At 39.6% G+C, this 22,369-nt stretch overlaps 1 protein-coding gene across 2 annotated transcripts in view; it reads left to right on the top strand.

Moving 5' to 3' along the window:
• banp (BTG3 associated nuclear protein) overlaps window positions 1-22,369 on the top strand; it is a 37,752-nt gene that overhangs the window by 5,894 nt on the left and 9,489 nt on the right. For both annotated transcript variants that reach the window (XM_025908918.1, XM_003440522.5), the window contains exons 6-11: window positions 104-276; window positions 1,376-1,615; window positions 3,502-3,660; window positions 6,580-6,701; window positions 8,503-8,574; window positions 10,601-10,645. In XM_025908918.1, coding sequence (XP_025764703.1) covers window positions 104-276; window positions 1,376-1,615; window positions 3,502-3,660; window positions 6,580-6,701; window positions 8,503-8,574; window positions 10,601-10,645 — 811 coding nt within the window. The remainder of the gene's footprint in view (window positions 1-103; window positions 277-1,375; window positions 1,616-3,501; window positions 3,661-6,579; window positions 6,702-8,502; window positions 8,575-10,600; window positions 10,646-22,369) is intronic.

Genomic DNA, 22,369 nt, shown 5'->3' on the forward strand with positions numbered 1-22,369 from the left:
TTACTGCCTTATCACAATTTTTCAGTAGAGCTAATAGTATGTGTGTACCTATTCTGTTTTTCTCACCAATCAAGATCTGTCAATGCATTGTGTTTCTTTGCAGCACAGTGACCAGGAGGCGACACAACACCATCCTAGTAAAGGTCCCTGGCCCCGAAGAGAGTCAAGAGGAACAGGAGAGTGGCTCAGAGGCCAGTGATTGTGTTTCCAACGGTGGTCAATCAAGCAATGCACAGAAAGGCCAAAATGTCACTCTCATCACACTCAATGCAGAAGGTATGGCCGCACTGGTGAAGAGGCACAGAAATGCACATATCTTTAGTTTCTTCTTGTTAAAATTAGAAAAGGACAAGTATATTACTTACATAGAGCCATAGGTTGTTTTTAACGCCCATGTTACTCATTTTCAAACTTACTTCTGCCATGTGTTCAAAATTTCTGCATCACAATTTTTCTACAGTAGAGAGTGACAGTCACATATGGTGAGCACTACCATTACTGATTGTGGCAGGAAAAAAAAAAAGCTAGGGGTTTTTCAGCCTTATTTTTTTTTTCTTTCAAAATGACTTCCTGATCTTTGGCGACTTCACAGCAGCAAGCCTCAACAATGTCACGTCAGCAATTCCACTAATAGCAAAAACAATTATGCACTAAAAGTACACAGTGTTCAACATGTTCATCTGCGTCAACTCTCTAAAGGAAAAGTCAGTTGCAGTAAATTACCCCCTTACATTTTTAGACCTCTCAGTAATTGATTTTGAATGTTTTGTTCGGTTTTTAGTTGTTTGATGTGGCTAACGTGACTCTTTCAGCTAATCTCCATATTAAATAGATTGCAAACTGTGCTGATGTGTGTTAATTTCCCTGTTTTTCTGCCTCAGATGCTGTTAGGCATCATTCATTCCTTCAGTTGCGTTACTCTGTTTTTCTGTCTGAAACCAAAAGAAAACAGTTAACTATACAAACTTAAATGAAATCCACATTGTCCCATTGTTGTGCTTGTTGGTTGGATAATTTTTATTGGATCTGAATTTCTTGGTTACCTTCAAAGGCAAACTATTATTCATTCATTTGCAACTTTGGGTTACCATTATAAAAATTTCTGTTAGTCAGCAAGTTAGATGTTACCATATGCCTAATGCATTGGTCATGTGGTTTACTTAATAGCTAACATACACTGTGACCAAACAGCCAAACCACATATTCCGTTTTTTTTATAATAGTTATACTAAGTTTTACACAAATTCACTCACTTCCTTTTTACTGCCACATGGGGGTGCTGTTGTATTATATCAATTATCTCAGTTGCTGTTGCTGTAAAATATTTCTCAATCTGTGCAACTCTTTGAAGAGCCGTTCCTCCTCTGTTCTTTAGATGATTATCCAGCCGGCACCTGGTTAGGAGATGAGAACAACCCAGAGATGCGAGTTCGCTGTCCAATATCTCCAGCTGATATGCTTCATATCAGCACAAACTGTCGTACAGCAGAGAAAATGGCATTGACGTTGCTGGACTACCTATTCCACCGTGAGGTCCAGGCCATGTCAAATCTCTCTGGGCAGGGCAAACATGGAAAGAAGCAGCTGGACCCACTTATGATCTACGGCATCCGCTGTGAGTCTTGATAACATAACCATCTAATACTAGTAATTTTGGGGGGACTATTTGTTTTTGACAGAGCTGTGGTAGGTCTGGTAGTGAACATACTTCCATGACAAGCTATTTTATATAAGTGCCTTTTCATTTGTAAGCTGCTGGTACTGATACATGTCAGAAAGTATTAGGAGTTTAGGGCTTCATACTAGCATGGGCTGTGAAATATGTTCTTTGCGAGTGTTTGCAAAGTTAGCCCATGTCAAGTGCACAGAGAGCATCTGGTAACTACTGTTTACCTCATGGTTTCTTATATACTAATAATTTCACTCTGTCAGGGTTTGACTTTTTCAGTTTTTGATTTTAAGTAATAAATGAACTCTCTGAGACCTTTCCACATTTCGTCCCCATTCTAGTACAAAGCAGCACTGAATAAAACACAGAAAATAAACTGCACTCTGTATTCCCAAGATGGGTTACAACAACATCCATTCATCATTGCACACATGCATTAATGTGCAACACATTTCAGAACATACCAGACTCTAAATGACAAGCACATGTCTGGTAGAAAGATCTTAATGGAGTCACTCTCAGTGCAAAAAACCCTTTGATTCTTGATTAAGTGGAGTCAGGGTTACACTGGTAGGCAGACAGATATTTATGAAAGGCCTGTGGCAAAAATATTTATTTATATAGCTATAGGCCCTTCTTACAGTGTTAAAAGGGTCTCAGTTACCTGTAACCTATGCTGCAAAATTCTGTTTGTACCCACTGTATCCCCCATCAGTGCAAGTAGACATAAAACAGAATTAATATTCTTTGTGAACTGCATGTAAGATGGTCAAATAGTCAGAAATCCCCTCCTCCCACACCTTGTCCAGTTGGCTAGGGGATGTCTTGGTAACCTTTTGCTGTAAGTTTCTGGAAAAGGCAAAACAAAAAAAGATCCAACAATCACAACCTCGTCACACCATGACTGGCCAGCTGTACTGAGGTAAGAAAGAAGTATCCCCACAGCACACACCATCATGCCTTTTTGCTGCCTTGTAGTTTGGCCGATCACACTCTATTTCCTCTCAGCAGCATGGGTGTGTAGTCACATGTAGATTTGTTCAGGCCAAAGAGAGTGTAAAAGGTAAATGTTGCTTCTGGGATGGAAAAGTCAAACCAAACCCGTGTCTTAAACCTGCATTTTATCTTTGGGCTGCCAGGGGACGATATATGTGGCTCCCGTTCTATGAAAGTCTTTGGGGAAATGACCCTCTGCCATGATCTCTGTTAACACTTCTCTGAGAAGTTTATAGGCTTGCTCGGTAATTTTGAGCTATGTAATATAATGTTTTACCTAAAATAGGAATGATTTCCAGGGTATGTTCATTTGCTAATGACTTGTGATTGAGGAAGAGTGATGTCACGTATGAGTACCTGTCAAGTATGAGCCATTATTTGTTCTATGTATGGTTCCCATTCAGAGGAGAACAACAAAAAAGAAAGGACAATTTACCTTACCTATACAGTAACTACCAATTGCAAGTCAGGGGCTTTTACACACCAGATGTGTAAAATTTGTATGAATATGGTGTGCCGTTCACATCGAGCACACAGTTTCAGCAGGATGAATCTGCAGCATTACAGTTTTTGGATCAAGTGCGATTTTATTTATTTAGGTCTTTTATTTTATTTCTTTAAGCCTTAAGTAATGAGGAATCTGCTCATGCTCTTGCCACCAGTTGAATGTGTTAATATTTAAGTGTGCAGAAGTTCACCAAAGCTAAAAGCAAAATATTTTATTCCCATCAGTACTGAAAGAGACTGAACAAGACAAATGAAGTAAGGAATATTTCCCTAATTTTAGGTTGTTAATTTAAACCTTAGGTAACATTGACCTCTTCATGCTCCCGCAGGCCACTTATTCCACAAATTTGGCATCACCGAATCAGACTGGTACCGGATCAAGCAGAGCATTGACTCAAAGTGTCGTACTGCTTGGAGACGCAAGCAACGTGGTCAGAGTCTGGCTGTCAAGAGCTTCTCTAAACGAACACCTCGTAACACAGTCACAGGTAAAGTACAGGTTTTTACCAGAGGTTTGTAACTCTAAGTATAAATGTTTCTAACATCACTGGTACACGTTCATTTGTCTTAATCTGGAGATAAATTTAGCTAGTTTTCTGTAATTGTTCTCTGATCAAAGTAGAGGCAAAATTGTAAAAATAAACTGCACCAGGAGATATCTGTTGCACACTTTGTTTTTATTTATAAGCCAGTTAGAAAACTAGTTTTCTGTTTGTCAGTGTCAGTGGGGCAGAAAGTGAAACCATTGGATTCATCTTTAAAAGAGCTCTGCAGTCACACAATCTTGATTTGTAAATACTGGTGATGGCCACAGTATGTCTGAGCAAAATTATGAGGTCACGTTTGGTTTAAGGACGGGTCAACAGATGGACTAAGCCAGTTGTTCTCTGAAAAATATGCATGCATTTTTATTTGGTGAGTAATAAACCCAGCCTCTGTGGCTTGTTCCACGCACATTCTCCATGCAGAATCTGGATGATGCTTGGAGCTTTTTATATGGCTGCTATTATTTAGATCACATCAAAGAGTTCATTTGGGTACACCTACCTTATTTTCAAAATGTTTTAAATTAATTGCACCTGCTAATGTTCAGGATTTTCACCAAGTTCCTGGAATGGCAATATGTAGGTGCTAGACATTTTGCAGGTCCTTGGCTACATCTTGTAACAGTGTCCAAACTCATAATGGGGACATCTTCTCTGTTTTGTTTTGTTGTTTTTTTTATCTGTGATTTTCTTGTGTGTCTTACTCTTTGAAGTGAATCTTCCTTTCTCTTTTCTGTCCAATACAGCTTTTTAACTAATCACCATTTGACCTACTCTTAGTGTTATTGCATTCAGGCAATGTTGACTTTTTGTAGGACTGCACACAAGTGCATCTCTATATCCATCCATCCATCCATCCATCCATCCATCCATCTATATTTTCTACTTCTTGTCTGGCGCTGGGTTGTAGGGGCAGCAGTCTAAGCAGAGAATCCCAGTCTCCTTCTCCCCAGCCATCTCCTCCAGGTCATCCAAAGCCTTCTTAGGCCAGCCAAGAGGTGTAATCACCCTCAGTGTTACAGCGAATAGGCATCCTTATCACATGCCTAAACCACCTCTACTGGCCTTTCGATATAGCCTTTCAGTGTGTAGAGTACTTTACTCTGAGTCTGTCCAAAGTGACTGAACTTCTCACCCTATTGCTAAGGGGCCAGCCACCCTTTAGGGGAAGGGTTTTTTTGTCACTTTTATCTGTGATCTTGTTATTTTGCTGACTACACAGAACCCGTATAGACTTATAAACTCCCTCGAGTATCCTCCAAAGGATAAAGAGTTCTTTGACCAGGATGAAAACTGGTTTGTTCTTCCTGAATCCAAGGTTTGACTAACGGATGGACTCTCCTCTCTAGTACTCTGGCATAGACCTTCCTAGGGAACGATAGAGCAGTGCTTTCTCCTTTTGACTCACCTCTCGGTTTGCCAGAATCACTTCAAGGCCGACTGAAAGACTTGTTCCATGGCCTCATCAAACTCCTCTCTTACCAAGTTTTTGCTTCAGCTGTTGAACGAGCCACACTTTCCTTGGCCTGCCGGTACCTGTTGGCAGTCGTTAGAGTCCCACAGGCTAATGCCCCTTCAGCTTGACTGCTCCAAATCATGTCCACCGTGTGGTTTGGGGGTTGCCATCACAATAGCCAATGTCATCAGCCTGCGAGTGCACTGGTTAAGGGCAATACAAACGGATGAAAATATGGGACCATGAATCCCACTTCAGCGTTTTGCAGGAGCAAAGATATTTGGGGCAAATATTAGTAGGCAAATTTGGGAATCGAAAATTGGGAATTGAAAAAAACTATGACGTTGCACTACTATTTTAATGGTTTCCGATAGATTGGCTTCTTTGCAGCAAAGGGTAAATTAAATCAGTTTCCATATATTATTTTTAACTGCTTTTTGGCAGGAGTGCAAACAGTCAACAACCACAGTGACACAGAGTACCTTGCTTCATCTTATTTTATCTACTACATGAAAGCCATTTCAAGACCGGAACCCAAAAGCTGTTTCTGCAGATGGTTGTAATCTGCACACAATGCCTGCAGTCCGTCCCTCCCTGTGAGTCAAAACCTCTCACCTCTGACCAGAGAAATGTAAGACTGCAGGGGAAACCCAAATAACCCATGAGCTCAAATTAGGGGTGGGTTGTCAGGCCCCGCCTTTATGAGCCACAAACACCCCAGAGTGTACAATGAAAAATATTAGTTGCGAATGCATCCAAATACATACATCACAAACACAAATTAATAATTTTGCATAAATCAGAACTGGAATATTTAATAATCAATTATCATGTAGAGTCCAAAATTTCCCAAGCAACAGTTCTTCCTCATGTTGCAAACAAAAAGTAGAAGGGTGTGCTATATGCCTTTATGTTTATGTGAATAAAAAGGAATTTCTGCTTTTTCGTGCTTAAAAAAGCAATCAGACTACTTTTCTAATAGCCCTTTTATTACTTTATATTTAAACATTGAACATGAGAAAGTGATATTTTATTTTGTGGCCAGGCTCCACATTGGATGAGGGTACTGATATCTATTTGACATCTCTGTAGATGCTGTTGTGCATCTCCGCGGGATGATTGCTGGGTTTGGTCAGGGTTTCGGACTGCTGTTCTGATAACAAACCCCAGACCATGTGTTTGGCTCCTAGACCATGAATATGTTTGATGATTCTCTGGAGTCTTTAATGTATATTTAAGTGTTTGATAAATTTTAAACACAGTAATATTCTGTGGATGGCCTAGGATGATCCAGAATTTCTTATTAGAATTTGGTTATGTATCCTGGAATCCATTGAAAGCTATTTCTCACCTGTTTTTACTGTATACATGAGTGCATCATTAATCTTATTAATTGTCTCATTTAGAGGAAGGAATCACAGAAGAAACAGCTCACATTGAGACTGCCACTCAACAAACCTTGCACTATACATTGGCCAATCAGCAGGTCCAGTTCCACCGTATTGGTGAAGATGGACAAGTTCAGGTGGTGAGTGTCAGATTTTTTTTTATTCCCAACTCTCTTTGAATTCATAAGAAAACATTTTTATTGATTGGTAAACACAACAAAAGAAAATCTTTCTGCTCATATCTCTGTTCTTTTCTTTGTCATGTGTGTACTTTATCTAAGAGGCCCTCAGAGCCAAGTTCATAGTGTACTAGAATGGGTCACACCACCCACTACAATTACCCATACAGCATTCTGGAGGAATAGTGCAAATTATGTCAGTGAACCAGTGACTCATGGGATGTACATGAACAGATGCTATGGTCAGAGGTTGCGTTCAGGCCCAGTACAGTGTTATAGGTAGGCGGATAGAGGAAGTGACTGGATCTTTTATTTCCCTCAGCTCTGAAATCACCCAGAATAGACGATCAGAGTTAGATACCAAGAGTCACAATGTCAACATATTCAGAGTCCTGATGGGTTATTCAAGAAGGAACTAATTTATAAGTTCATTTGTACAGACACATGGTTTGATAAGTCTATGTGAATAGAGTGTGATGAGTATTTCTGCTGTTTCTGGTTTGATACATGATACATGATGCATAGTTTTGGCAGTACTCGTGACAGACCACTTTGCCGAGAAGGGACAAACAAATAAGGAACAAATAGATGATTAAAAAATAGAGGGTAGACAGGCAGGAAGTGCTTTCAGGGAAAGGTGGGAGAGAAAGATTGTCAGGAGTTCTCCCTACTCGCCCGCCTGAGTAGGGTTGTGCAAGTAATGGTCTCAAGGATTGGCATTGTTGAGCGAGAGAGGGATTGCAACACCTTCTCAATATGATAACCTAGTCCTGTAGGGAAGACCATCCAACCTTACATCTGAGTATTAAAGAGTGCAGCTGAGCCTAAAATTTATTAGTACTTCTAATGCAGTAGGGGAAATTAATACTTGCAAAGAGTGATTGAGCATTGCAACCATCATTCCGTAGTAACTCAGTGTAATTTGTCATCATCAAATTACATTTCCCAAAATAGAGCAGCTTAGTTGATTAGCAAATAATTAGATTAGATTAGATTAGCCTTTACTGTGTCTCCCTTGGGAGAAATTTACCTTGGACAAGCCAGGGAAACACATCATGTAAGCTAGCAGATGCATACAAACTCTGATTTAGAGTTCCACCTATTAGCATTCAGTAATTCGATTGATAAAGGCAGTAGAGAAAATTTAAAGCTATTTAACTTACAGTTTGGTACTCTGTACATCAGAGTTTGATGGAAAGGTTGCCAAACCATGTAGAGATACCATAACAGATAATAGATTCAACAGTTGCCCTATAAAATAGTAACACAAGGTTTTTATTCACTCCAAGGACCCTAAGCCTTCTTAAAAAATTGAAGTGCTAAATCATGCACACACCCACTGTAAGTGAACAAATAAATACTTAAAAGTTGTCGCTTGTTCAACCTTCGTACTACTAATCAAACCCGGGCTGTGATCTCCAGTAGATCTTGATCTTGGATCGAAGGTCAATTTCTTAGTTTTCTTTAGCTTTAACATTAGGTTTGAAAGCTTTAGTCACAACTGGGTTTTTTTTTCTTTCTTTCTTTCTTTTTTTTTTTTTTTTTTACATTTTTTTATTATCACTCTACAGTAATGACAACTGGGAAAACCCAAAGAGGATGAATTAACCTAAAAAGACTGTCTAACCACTGTGTGCAATTTTGTTATTATGAGTTATGAAGATTATATAAACATACCTTTTAACGTATTTAAATTTTTGTAATCATATTCATGAAATTGTTCTAGCTTCAGCTGTACCTCATCTTCATCTGTATGTCTCAGATTCCACAGGGGCAGTTGCACATAGCCCAGGTGCCACAAGGAGAGGAGGTGCAGATCACACAGGACAGTGAGGTTAGTGTGCAAGTGCACCCGTGAAAGAGGGGTTGTAAAATAGAAAAGAAAAATAAACAACCACCCACAGTCACTTCTCTAGATTTATTAAATTCACTTCACTAAACGTGTCTAAAAAGAATATGACTGTTATATAGAACGATGGCGCCAGTGGTTGTAGTCAGCCGTCTGCTGATACCTACCTTTCTTTATTGTTTATAGTTAAGTCAAATTTAAGCAAAATTAAGTTTTGGGGGTAGAAAATCAATTCTGTGTATGTTATTGTGGGGGAAGTTCACAATGTTAATTCACATTGTTTGAATTTAGTTAATGTTTGTGATTCGAATTGTTTAACTAGCTATCTGAAATTATCCACAATATTTGTTAGAGCTGGAAGAATCTCCTGTTTTGATTAACAACCAAAAACAACCACTTCTATTCATTTTAGCTAGTCAATGGTAGGACTGGTATGATTTCCAGTGCATTAATTGCTTTGGGTTGGCTTAGTCTTTAACTATAAACAAAGGAATGCTTGAAAAATGAATTTTTTGCATGACATTACATCTATTCAGTGCCAACTTCTTACAGCAAGAACTGCTGATTAGCATAATATACAATGTCTTATAAGAAAGCATACGTGTGGAATAATTGTCCTGATTACATTCATTTTACAATGACTGTTTAATTTTGTAATCTCACAAGCAGCTTTTTGTAGTTTCTAAACTAGTCTACTTCTAAAAACTAAAGCAATTTAAACAAGTTTATCAGGAACCTGTATGTTTGTTTTGCTCACACAATTAGCTGCCAGCTAGCAGCTTGTCTGGTGTTGCACTAGACGTTTTAGACATTAGTGAATTTTAGCCAAAGTAAAGTTTTTTCAGTGAATGTCTTATTGTTTATATACGCTATCTGCCAGATTATGCACAAGGTTTTGAATTTTGTTTTCATGTAATGCCCAGGTGGCTTATTTTCCCCACCACACATCCTTGCATGCGCGCACACAGCCTGTCAGTTGAAATCAAAATCTAACTCCAAACCACTCCGACTTTTAAAGAGGAATTTCCGCATCAACATCTTTGCTAATGATTTTAAAGGATGTGGGAGAGAGATTTATTTCAAGGCGCCAGTCTGTGTACACACAAATACATGTAATCACATACTGTATATGATTCAGGCTACACATGCTTGACAGCTCGACATTTTTGCAAAAGCAATTGACACCTTAACCAAGTGTTTTTCTAATTTCCTATTCAGTTCTACTCCTAGAGGACACTTAGAGGAAGAAATGCACAATTGAAGGAGAGAGACAGAGTAAATTGGAGGCAGAAAACACTAAAGCCTTTCCTGCACTTTGTGGCTGAGCCCAGATTTTTTTCCCCTCTCTTTTCTCCTTCGTATTCCATGCTATTGTTTGTTTTTTTGGAGTTCAAAGCTTAGCAACAAAATCCCACTTCTCCCAACTGCCACTCACAGAATATGTTTTCATTAGGAACGGGCCCCTTTCATCAAAGGGATTGGTTTTAGTGTGCTTAAAAAGGAAATGAGCTGTTTGAGAGATTACACTGCTCTCTGGCCATATGGCAGCTCAGACAGTATTGCATATATACATGAGATAAAATTAGCTAGAGCAGAAACAGCTGAGACCTGAGGATGGCTAAATGTGTCTTGTATAATATCCTTTTGCAAAATGGTCCTGTTGATATCACTGTGGGTGTTTAGAGATTTTCTAATAGCTACTATATCTCGATCTGAGACAATCATGCACTTATGCCAGAGCAAGCAGATTTCTTTTTATGTTAACAGGGAGTCGAACTCTATCCAGAAATGAAAATACATGGATGTTCCATTCACCTCCTCTCAAGTACAAACACTGGCAGGAACCTATAATGCTGACCTTTTCACACTGCATATCTTCACTATCAGATTGGCTTAGATAGTTTAATGACTTGTTTAACTTAGTGTGATTTCAGCTTCTTAAAGTAGTTAAACCAAAGTCCTTATATTAAAACACAGGGCTGCTAACTGACATGACATTTCTCAATTTCAGGGAAATCTCCAAATTCACCAGGTGCATGTTGGCCAGGATGGACAGGTAAGAAGACGTTTAAGCAAGATTTCTGTATGAATATGCAGAATGTGTAAGCAAGGGACACACAATTTTTGGTATTGGAAGCTTTCTGGTTTCTGAGGCACTGCAGTGCAGTCTTGACCTATGCGAGGGGGGGGGGTGGTGCATGCAGATGGAATTGGAAGTCCTAAGTATATCTAGGATATCTGAAAACCCAGCAACTGATAACTGATTAAAGTCCTGAAAAATAGACAGTTGCCAGGCAAGGCTAATTCCAGAGGCTGTTGGGTTGGGTTCTCAGACTGACAGCAACTCAAAAGATGTTATAAAACACTAACTGGTCTTTGCTGTACATTTTAAAATATATATTCCCATCATTTCATCCTTTATGGATTATGTTTGCAACTACACTGTCTGATTAGAGGATAAAGGATGGAGCAGGTCATTCTGACTTTGAGAAGATATTTTCTGTTGGCATTCATATATAATTAGGGATGGGTATCATTTAGGTTTTATCCGATACCGGTGCCAAACCGGTACTTTTGAAATGGTGCCGGTGCTTAAACAGTGCTCGAACCAGTGCTTAAAGAATGGAGAACACAAACTTTGTCCAAAAACCTCTTATGTTTTTATTTTTAGCAGTCTCTTTTTTTTCTGCAACATGATAACCAAGTTAGCCCTATGAATTTTGTCCACTTTTTCTATGGTCATTTTAGCCTTTTTGGCCAGGGTGAAGGGAGTATCTGCCATCAAACAAGAAGACAGCCGCATGTAACTACAACGGTGTTTGCTAGTTCGCCTTACATGCATTAATTTAATAACGTGGTTAGCCGAACAACATTAAGCTACTCACCCAGAGAAGAACGGCTGCTGCTGCCATCATCATCCGTCATCATTTCTGCTACACTGGCAGGGCTAGGGGCCAGGACTCTCCTCTTCGGGTTCTTGGGGAATGTTGCTAACTCCGGGTCCGATAACAGGCACCACACCCGCAGTAGATGTGCTCGGTGTGAGGTCTTGCTGCAAGCTATCAAATATGGTGTATTTCTCAGCTTTTTAAAAAAACGCTATGCGACGCCAAGTGTTTCATCAGATTTGATGTGTTACCTCCTTTGCACAGTATCACCTTAAAGCACTTGTTGCAGGCTGCTGAGTTTGCATCTTTTGCTGTGAAGTACAGCCAGACTTTTGACCGCTTCGCCTCGGGCATTTTTAATCTGTAGCTCTGCTCGAAAAGAACGTACGTACCTGGGCCCGCCTACTATCGTTGGAAAGGTAAACTGATTGGCTAGAATCCAAAGTCTATGACATCTCAAGAAAAAACAAAGCACCGAAAAAAAGCACCGAAATGTGCGCTGCTTTTCGGTCTGGTTACTACCGTTTATGTCAGAACCGGTGCCATAATGGCACCGGATATCGGTACCCATCCCTATATATAATGTAAATGTGATCAGTGAACCAGGTAAGGTGTCAAATAACAAAAGAGCTTGTGTCCCATTTCTGTTTCAACACAGTATGCAGTATGTTTCAGGATTCACTACACTCAGTTGGACAAACTGAGCCGATAGACTAATTAGATGCATGCAACACACACACACACACACACACACACACACACACACACACACACACACACACACACACACACACACACACACACACACAGAGCAAGATGTCTTCTGTGCTCTTGGTGTCCGTGTCTTTGTTCATACCGCTTCCTTCTTTCCTTCTCTGTCATTGGACTGAGAGGCCTTCCTGTTCCTTTATTCTTTCCTCTGAGATCCAAGTGAGTCTCGATCAAAGCAGCGTTGGCTGTGTATCACCGATACATGCCACATATGGATGCCTGAAGACAAGCACCATTTCACATTCATTATTTCATCGTGTTTGTCTAGAAGCTAGGTTTTAGGGAAGGAAGTGCCTTCTCACGCTCCCTGTCTGGTGGTTATACTATTTTGTTACAACAGGTGTTATTATGTAACAGCCTCAGAGGGCCTTTTCTTCCTGAATGAAGGCTTCACAAGCTCTCTCCTGGAATCATCAAAAGGAGATTGCTTACTTACCTTTTTTTTTTTTTTTAAAGGCAATTAAGAGATGGGTGTGTCACAGACTTCTCTTTAACTTATCTTATGGTACATCACATGACTGCTGGGCTTGTACACTTTGGTTGCCAACCTAGCACAAAAAAGCATGCTGTCATCTGCAAAAAGTTTTGACCAAACAATCTGATGTCACCCGTAGGTACGGCACACTATTGGATAGTCAAATATGTGCAAGCATACTTTTCTACTAGCATAAAATGAAAGCATGGTAATTTTTGGTAGAGCTATAAAATGGTGACTCAGGCCATCCTTTTTGGATTTTATTTCGGTGTCTCAGCAGTTCATTCTGCACATAAACAAAAGCTCTTGGCACTGCCGGTTTACTGGTTTCTTCCAGGGTTTGTTATGAAAAAAGTCAAAAATAATCTGTAGCCTAAAATTCAGGCTTTCGTGGTCGTAAATTTTGTTGTCTTATAAAGTCTGGTCATAATTTTGTTTTATCATAAACTGAGGGAACAATAAAACAAGGCTTGCTCTGTACACATTATGCCAGTAACCAGGGTAAAGAATGTAATGTAACAACCCATCTATGCAGTCAGTATGGTAATGGATTTTTCCAATATGGTAAGCAGTAAGCAATTACAATAGTACTATGTTTTTAGGCACCCCAACACTTTACTTATAAACTGATACACTCATCAATATATAATATCTCAAAATCTGGAGCAAAGAAGGAGTTACATGACAGCCAGCAGCTGAAACCACTTGTTTCCAGCTGGTCAGTTCTTCGTTTTATAGTCTGATTATGATCCCATCATTCAGTTCCCTCATAGGTTCAAGATGCCATTTACTCTGCATGTGCATACATTTGGGTTGCATGAATGCATCTGCTTTATATCAGATTTTTGTTGTTGTTATTGCTGTTTGTATTGCTTTATTGACTGTTAAGCTTGGTGCGTGTTTTCAATTGATTAAGGTAGTCAGCACACATCCATATACTCCTTCTCTTCACACATGCGTGTTCATGTCCTCAGATGACCTGTTTGCTGAGCCTGACAGCAGCATTCCTCTCCGTCTCGCTCTAAGATCTTAGAAGGAGTTTTGGCTAGAGTGTGGTTTAGATTTTGTCCCATTGCACACATTTCCAGCAGTTATTCATATCAGTTCAAAGAGTGCATGAACTACTCTTGCAGATTGCCATCGGGGTTAGCTCTTCTTTGTGGTATACACCACGATGTACATGGCATAGATTAAAAAAATTTAACTTTTGAAACTGTATTTTTTGTGGGGGATTTTCATGTGTGTTGCATCCCAAGATAGAGGAACTAAACGCTCTGTATTCCTCAGGGGGTATCAGAGAGTCTATTCCAATGAAAAGCTCCTTTATTTTTTTCTTATCACTCCCTTTTTTTTAAGCTCATATTTTTGTTGGGTTTGTAAAAAGATATCAGAATTGTTCCAAAACAAACACCAAGTGACTTACTCTGCCAGACCTCATGTTGTAGGTCGAGTTGTTCACACACATCCAGTTACATGCGACAATGGCAGTATCTCTTCAATTGCAAATTCTCATATTCCCATGTACTGGAGGGAGAGCAAATCTTGGGTCAACTCTTAAATCTTGATAACATGCAGTTAAATCACTGAGCAACTTGAAAGAAACGGTGCTTGAACAAGTATGTTAGTAGTAATAGCACTTACTCAGGAAAATGACAGATTATAGCTATATTATGATTGCTGCAGTGTATCTTGGAACATCATTTGTGAAGAACCTCAGACAGACAGTAAAGATCACACTTGATCCTGATGTGTGTTTTCTTAAATGTGTAATTTGTCTGTTTACAGAGAGCCTTACATCAAGTGGACTATGAATGATATAAGTGTTTTTGTAATCTGGGAGACTAGTGCTGAGGCTATGTTGGTGTAACCTAGCCTACGCAATTCATCACAGAAAAGCCATCTTTTTATCTCACTCTGGGATCACTTCCTCTTTATTTAACTTTCACTACACTTATGTAGTGTAGTTGTGGCTATGGCTGTCTTTTAAAAGCTACCTGCCACATTCAGTTGCTGTCAGATGTTTACATGCTGTGGTCCTGTTTGAGCTATATGATACACACATCAAAATAAAGTCAAATTTTTAGCTTAGCACTGTTTTTTTCTTTTTCTAAGTAACTGTATGGCTCCTTTGGGGTCTTTTAATCCATGCTTATTTCTTTTTTGTAAGGTGGTCTGGCTTGCATTATTCTGTCTCATCAGTCTGTTATGTGAGTAGACTTTATATGAGTCATATCTGGTCACAGTCTGTATAGTCTGAATCATCCCTCTTAAAATTTCAAATTACAGTGTCATCTGTCATTGGGATGATGAGTCTAAATCTGGCTTTACAAGCTTTATCATAAAAGACATTAAATAACTTCTTTTGTTGATTTATATCCTTGTCTCTTTACCAGGGACTGTTAAAGATAGCGGACAGGTTAATTTTGGAGTTTTTGCCAAATCGATCTTTTTTAAACTCTCATATTAACATGTTTTTAATAGATAACATGTATTATGAGTTCAAATCTACCTTTATGTTCTCAACAGACAATACTGCCTGTTCACAGAAACATATTGATATTCTAGTTTTTCGGTTGTCTGTGTAGGTTGTCAGTCATTCATGTCATGATAGTCTTAAGAGTCTGAAAAGAAGGCAACTGGAGTTGTTCAGGTTTTAAACATGTTTCGCCTCTCATCCCCGAGGATTCTTTGGTTTTAGAAAAATGGTGGAGAGTCCCAAGTACTAAACCCCTACTGGGGGCTGTCTCAATCAAGGTGTTCCTGAGAGTTGGTAAACACCTATTGATCATCTGAGTCATCAGATGAGTCAAGCTGTGGGTCATTCCTGTCACTGGGGCTGAGAGGTAAAACTTCTATGAAATATTGCCCCAGCATGGCTGATAGCTGGTGCCATAAGCCACCACCTATGTTTAAAAAATGGTAATTCACAATGGATATAGATGGCCTCCTTTACTAGTCTCTAAAAGCATCTGTCTTCTCCATCTAAAATGTGGCATCCTCAAAAGAGTGTCCTTTCTCCTTTAAATACAGCTAAGTCTTGTTGGATTATTAATACATTTGTGGTGTATACCTATACAGAACATACTCTACTGGCAGTCTACCGTCTATCCATCTGTCATCCTTTGTATTGCTACTAGAGACTATGTCCATGCAGTGAGAAGAGCAATGTGCGGCACACATCTTAGTTTTGTACGTTTGTCTAATGCTACAGCTACATTAGGGAAAACAGTCCTGGAGACCACTGCATGACTGTGCAATGATTTTGTGATCTTGTTACCTTTGAAATGGTGCTTGAAATGCTTCGAACCAGGTGTGCAACCAATTGCAGTTTGTTGCCAAAGTGACTAGTGTGTTAAGACAGCAATAAAACATCAATAAAACAGAGACAGTCTGCTTTCAGTTTGAAACTGAATGGGGTGAGGTTGGCAGTTACAACCTGATTGATTGAGTGATTAACTTTGATAAATCTGCTGCCATATGCATACTCAGAAATTCACACTAACTACTTATATTCAGAGCCCAGCATGTACTTCATAGATTTGAAACAGAAATTCCTCTTTCATGGTTATTGCAGGACAGAAATTTCACTGCTAGCATTTTAACTTCTATATAAGAATATGACCCGAATACAATAAGGGGAATTATTTGGAAACCTTTGCTAAGTCGTCTGAGAGTAATTTCTGTCAGTATAAGTCAGACCATTTGGCTCACATCCTGCCACAAGTTGAGTGCTGCACATTCAGCCCCTTGAGCAATCACTTGGTCACTGCAGCTACTTCAAGTTGGGCACTAAATATGAAAAAATTCTATGCTATCAATGGACAACCACCAATTTAGTCACAGTGAGGCACCATCCCATTTTTTGCATGCTAGTGTGACTGAGCCATTGTGTACTACAGATGACTGTAGAGGGGTTTCTTTTAGAGATGGACCGATCCGATATTACGTATCGGTATCGGTCCGATACTGACCTAAATTACTGGATCGGATATCGGCGAAAAATAAAAAATGGAATCCGATCCATTAAGTATCAAAAAAAGCATCTCACAAAACTTGCAACACGGCGTAACTCGGCTCATAACCGTAGCACGTCGGAGCAGTGATAGAGCGGCTGTGTGTATTTGGAGCCTCGCTACCAAACCAGCATTTCATCTCCGAGGAAGTTATCCCAGAGAGAAGTAAAGCAAGTGTGTAAGTTCATCTCTGAATGTTTGTAAAGCGTTCCCATGTTAAGCTTAACAACCGATATATGGAGCGACTGCCTCTCTCTCTCCCTCACCTTCCTGCCGCTACTTCAATCGTGAAACTGCTTAACGATCAGCTGATCGGCTTTTCTTCTCGCGAGTCCCTCTCTCCTCTTTGTTTTTGGCCCACTTTGCACCAGAAAGAGGAAACCAGCGGCTGAACAACAGCAGCACGTTTAAGCTTGATAAGCTGTTGTTAGAATGTATTTAATATTACTTTCTACACCAGGATCCTTTTCTACGTAGCTGACGGCTGGTAACTGTGCAGGGGCGGATCTAGCAAAGTGCAGCCAGGGGGGCCGATAGGGCATGAACAGGGAAAAGGGGGCACAAAGGCATACTTTTCTTTCTTATTCTCATTTAAAATATGTAGCTTTTAATAAATAATTATCTGAATCTTACACCCAAAGTTTTAATCTGATGTAAAATGTATAGAAGTCCATTACTATATATAGTAACTCTTAAGTCTATATACCCTAGTAAGCTATAGTACTTTTTCCTTTGGGAAGGTACCGTCTGTGAATTCTGCAATTCTGTTGAAGAAAGATGTTGAATCTATTTAATTATTCTTGAAAAATAATTTGTTTCTGTGCATTTTTTTTCCACCCTGCATCAAATTAAAGTTGATTACATCGATTAAGCATCATGAGGTGGAGGGTGGGTGGTTCCCTATTTTTTTTTTTTTTTTTTGCTGGGAGTTTGCAACCCTATTAGTTAGGTTGCTTAATGTTTCTGCTAGGTACTCTTTAAAATACCAGAATAGGGAGGATGGAGCAGGTTTAAGTTAGGTTTTAAGTTAGGTAAGGTTTATTAGATTGATCAGTGTTGCTGAACTATGAAATATTTTGGGTGCAGTGTATTTTCTACACACAGGTATAACAGAATAGCTTTAGTGTTGTTGTTTATTTAAACTTGAGTATGAACTTATACAAAATGCAGCAAGATATTAAAAAAAACAGTTTTATTGATTAAAAAACATAATATCGGATTCATATCGGTATCGGCAGATATCCAAATTTATGATATCGGTATCGGTATCGGACATAAAAAAGTGGTATCGTGCCATCTCTAGTTTCTTTGCATCTACACTATAGTACACATTTGTGCATTATGGCTGCAGATGTTTTTGTTACTGCTACCATGGGAGTCTGTGCCAACTCAGCCCTGAACTTGGTGCCACTGTGCCAGCTGAAAGTCTGAGCAAAACTGGTGTAGAGAGATCCAAAGTTCCCAAATGGCTCATAAAACCCTCTCATGCGGACGGAAGAGAAGACAGACCATGAAGCTATAAAATAACTAGCCTTTTACTGCACTGCCTGTCTGCCATAGCCTCTTATCTTATGCCCTTCTGTATCTCTGCTGTGATCTTATCCTGCACTGATGCAGACCAAATGGAGGATTAGAAGATGAAAGAAGTGACTGATGAGAACAGGAGAAAGGAGAAATATGGGGAGGGAAAGGCATTAAAAAAAAAATGCCTGAAAGACGTGTTTTGTAATGCTGATAATTTAAAAACAGACACCAGCTGAGCTCTTAGGTAAACAAAAGTATACTCTGTAATACAAATGTAATGTACCAGGTATAACTTTAAAAACACAGGAGAAGATTGTGCCCTCTGCTGGACTATTGCCTGGCTCAGGCAAATACAGTATGCTCACCATGGCTGCTGACAGTTCTAGGTGCAGGTGTTATTTTTTTTCTTGGATACCTGCTGTAAAACTGTAATAACTGCATCTTTTGTGCTTTTGAACTGATATTCAAATGCAAAACATTCTTAGCAATACTGGCCAAAAATGTCTGTGAAGGTTCTCAGTCATCCAGGTCATCGTAGTCTAAGGAGCTTGGAAGGAAAAGCGTCTGGACTTCTTTAAGTTGCTCTCATCCGATAAGCTTCTTCAGTTCTAGGGTCAAATGGTGGAGAGTCACAGATTTAAGCCCTGTGGGAGTCTACCCCCATTGTCCCTCAGTATCCATTGTCCCTCTCGGGGGGACAATGGATACTAATTTTTATATGTTTGCAATAATGTTAATAAATAGAGCATGAAGTGATGGGCAAAAATCCCCTCCAAACATTGCCTGATTCCACTGAACGTGAATCGCAAACACAAAAAATCTCATATTAAAACATGCAGTTCAGGTTATTAGAGGACTCTTCCAGTCAGATGGCTTTAAACCTATGCTATGTCAGTCTGAAAATGCAGCACATCTCAAGAGACTACTATAAAGCTTTACGAAATTTACTGATCCCATCATGTGCCTGCGTCATTTATCGATGATGGACCTGATTGCCTCCCATCTGGGGTTTTAAACGTGTTGTTCTCTCACCCCACCTCATTTTCCCTCAGTTGAAAGTTTGCCATCCTTTTCTGTCATCACATGTTTTGGTGCATCTGTTGAAACATCCCAAATAACAATGTTCATGGCCGGTGTGGGAACTGGGTCATAGAACTGAGTCCAGCTCTGCACTGGTCCCTCCAGTCTTTTCTGCCAGGACATTCAAACATAGAGTGGATACAAATTGTTTTAGGGTGATGGTGAGGGAAGCACACAGTGTTACTGGACAAGATAGGGATATAGGAAAGGGAGCCAAAAAAGTAAAGGAAGCGTACAGGAAGACAGTGAAAGTAGAGTTTAAGAGGAAATGGGGATTACTGTGTTTGACTCAAGCTTTGTGAACTCATGATATTGTAAGCACTTTTGTTGCCTGTTGTTGGTTAGGGTTGTTGCAGGTCTGCTGTGTGAGGACAATGTGTTTTTGTTCCTTTCTACACAAAAGGCAAATGTTTGAACAATAAGTAGGCTTAACCTCACAGAATCAGGGTGTGATGGAATCAGACTGCTGGCTCATGGCCCAAGTTGTTTTCCGAAATGTGGTTTCTGGTGTTTAAGGGGATGTTGAAATTCCTGTGATTGACAATGTTGGGCCAGGATAACAATTAAAAGATACAAACAAAATGTTTTATGACCAGGGTTTAGTATAAGTGGGTTGTACGTAAGCCTTCAAGGATTTGGAAGACTAGTGGTGGATCACGTTTCAAAGAAGTGGTCTGCTTCATGTCTTGTGGCATCATGAGGCAGAAATAAAGGGACGCAGATTGGGGAATCCTAGTTCTGTGTGTGTGTGTGTGTGTGTGTGTGTGTGTGTGTGTGTGTGTGTGTGTGTGTGTGTCATGGTGGGAGTGGGGGGGTAGTTGTAAGTGAGCTTTTCAGAGGAGGATACCCCCAGTGGTGTTTTCTTTCGTCTGTGTGGCCAAAGTCTGGGTCGCTGGCTGTGTGAGTAAGAGAGACCAGATGTCTTAGATGCATTTCAGTATGAGTCACCCTCAGCACAGGCCTGGTGCATGTCTGCCTTACCAGTGTCAGGCATAGATGGCTCCATCATCATCATTCAATGCTGCACCCTCTGTAACCAGGTCCATGAAGCACCATTGTCATGTAAATTTCTTAATTAGTGAATTTATCACACGAGTCATAGTTTTGAGACCAACGTTCAACAGTCTTTCAAATTACTCTTGAAATGTTTACAGCAGACCCTGAATTTTGTCGTGTGTTACTACAGTAAAGAATGGCAATTTTAGCAAAACAATTTCCCTGACTTAAAATGAACCTCAGAAATGTTATAGAAGTTTACTAGTGTAAATGCTTTCTGTTAATCTGTGGGAATGTTAGATTAATAACAACTCCAGAGAAAGGATGAGGTAGAAGTACCCAAGCATCATTTCACTGAAAGTGGAAAATCTACAGGAAGCAGTAAAAATAATTCTATCTGATAGATGCATAGTTGTTGTGGTGTATCAGTGAGTTAAAGAGTCCCAGTAAGCTACATGCTGATGAAAGATGACAGATGTTTTTCGCAACAAATCTGAGATTTGAATTTGTTGGATTCTTGGCTGGTGTGTGTCAAAGGCGCCAAGTGCATTTAAGGTTTTCTGTTATGGAAGTGCTTTGGAGGCCTTAAGGGTCAGCCAGAGGTAATTTGGACATGTCAGTAAGTGAGATCTAATTTTCACTGCAATTTTCTTTGTTTTGTATTTATGTATTAAAAGGACAGTGCCACAATTGAAAACAAAATTAAGATGCATTGCTTCAGACAACTGAGGAAAAAATGACATTTGATTTAAGAAGCGTCTTGGCCTCAATAATGCGTGTTTGCAAATCTAACTAGATAAAGGATTTTGTTGCAATGGGTAGTTAGGGCAGTGCTGTATTTTCATTGAATTTTACAACCTGTATTTATCATCTTCCCTGGCTCCATTGAATTAAACAGAATAATTGGAAACATGATAAAGGCATCCTTTTAAATCATGAAATTTACTGACACTATAAAAATGCCGTGGTCAATTAGGCAAGCCAAGTTTGGATTTACGCTAGAGAACAGTGAAAACCGTCAATGAAATGTTCTTCTCTTTCGTGTTTAAGGGGCCCTATTCTTAATTACAGCTGTTATTTTTGTCATCAGTTCCCTTTTGATTTTCTGCTCTGGATCAGAACTCAAGTGAAGTTGGTTTTATCATAAAACTTTTCTGAGCCCTGCCTGAATCCGACTCCCAGTCTGCTGGTGGGAGTTGTGAAGCAAAGGATGCAAGGGAGGGCTTGATTCTTTGCAGGTGTTGAGCTCTAGTGTAGAAACACTTTGATGGTGTGGGTGGAAATGGGAAGCTTTGGTTCAGGTCAAAAGTTCATGTATAGCATACATAACAAGTTTCAAAGAAGTATATTTAGCTAGGAGATATATCTGTCAGAAATATATGGTAAAGATGCATCAACAAATAAGTAGATTAATTCTCAAAATATAGAGGGAAAAAATCAATACTGTAGTTTTTAATTTCAGTGTTTTGACTTCATTGAGTCACATTACAATCTGAGGCCCAGCTGAAATCAGAATAGCCAGCATAAGACTCAGCAGTAAAATAAAAGGCATATGTAACAAAGCGGTAATGACTGCAGTGAGACATTTTAAAGTCAGTTTGATCATTTCCCCAGTTCACACAAAACAACCACTTAGAGCACTTCTGTGTCTATGGCCATCTTTATGGCCAAGTTGAAGCCAGGCCTTACTCCACCCCCCACCCCCTCACGCCTCCACTTTGACCGCACCTACCCACCCGGAGCTAGTGTTTCTGCTTGGACATCTGTTCAGGAATGGCTGTTGCAGATGTTGTTGACGGCTATTAAGCAGAGAGGAAGTTCCAGGCACTCCAAAGTCCAAATGTTTCTTTTTTCATTTCCCTGTTTTGGTTTAGTTTTTTTTCTCCAGATCTGAAAGAAGAGGCGGTATTCCTACGGGAGTGATAGGAAACAGATTTTTATTGGTCTCGTTTGCTACAATATAGTCGGTATGAATTTTGTTTCCTGATAAATAGAGGGTATGTTTCTATGTCGCTATAATGGATTCCCAGTGT

Source organism: Oreochromis niloticus, linkage group LG7 (genome assembly GCF_001858045.2).
Source record: "Oreochromis niloticus isolate F11D_XX linkage group LG7, O_niloticus_UMD_NMBU, whole genome shotgun sequence".
Classification (NCBI taxonomy): Eukaryota; Metazoa; Chordata; class Actinopteri; order Cichliformes; family Cichlidae; genus Oreochromis; species Oreochromis niloticus.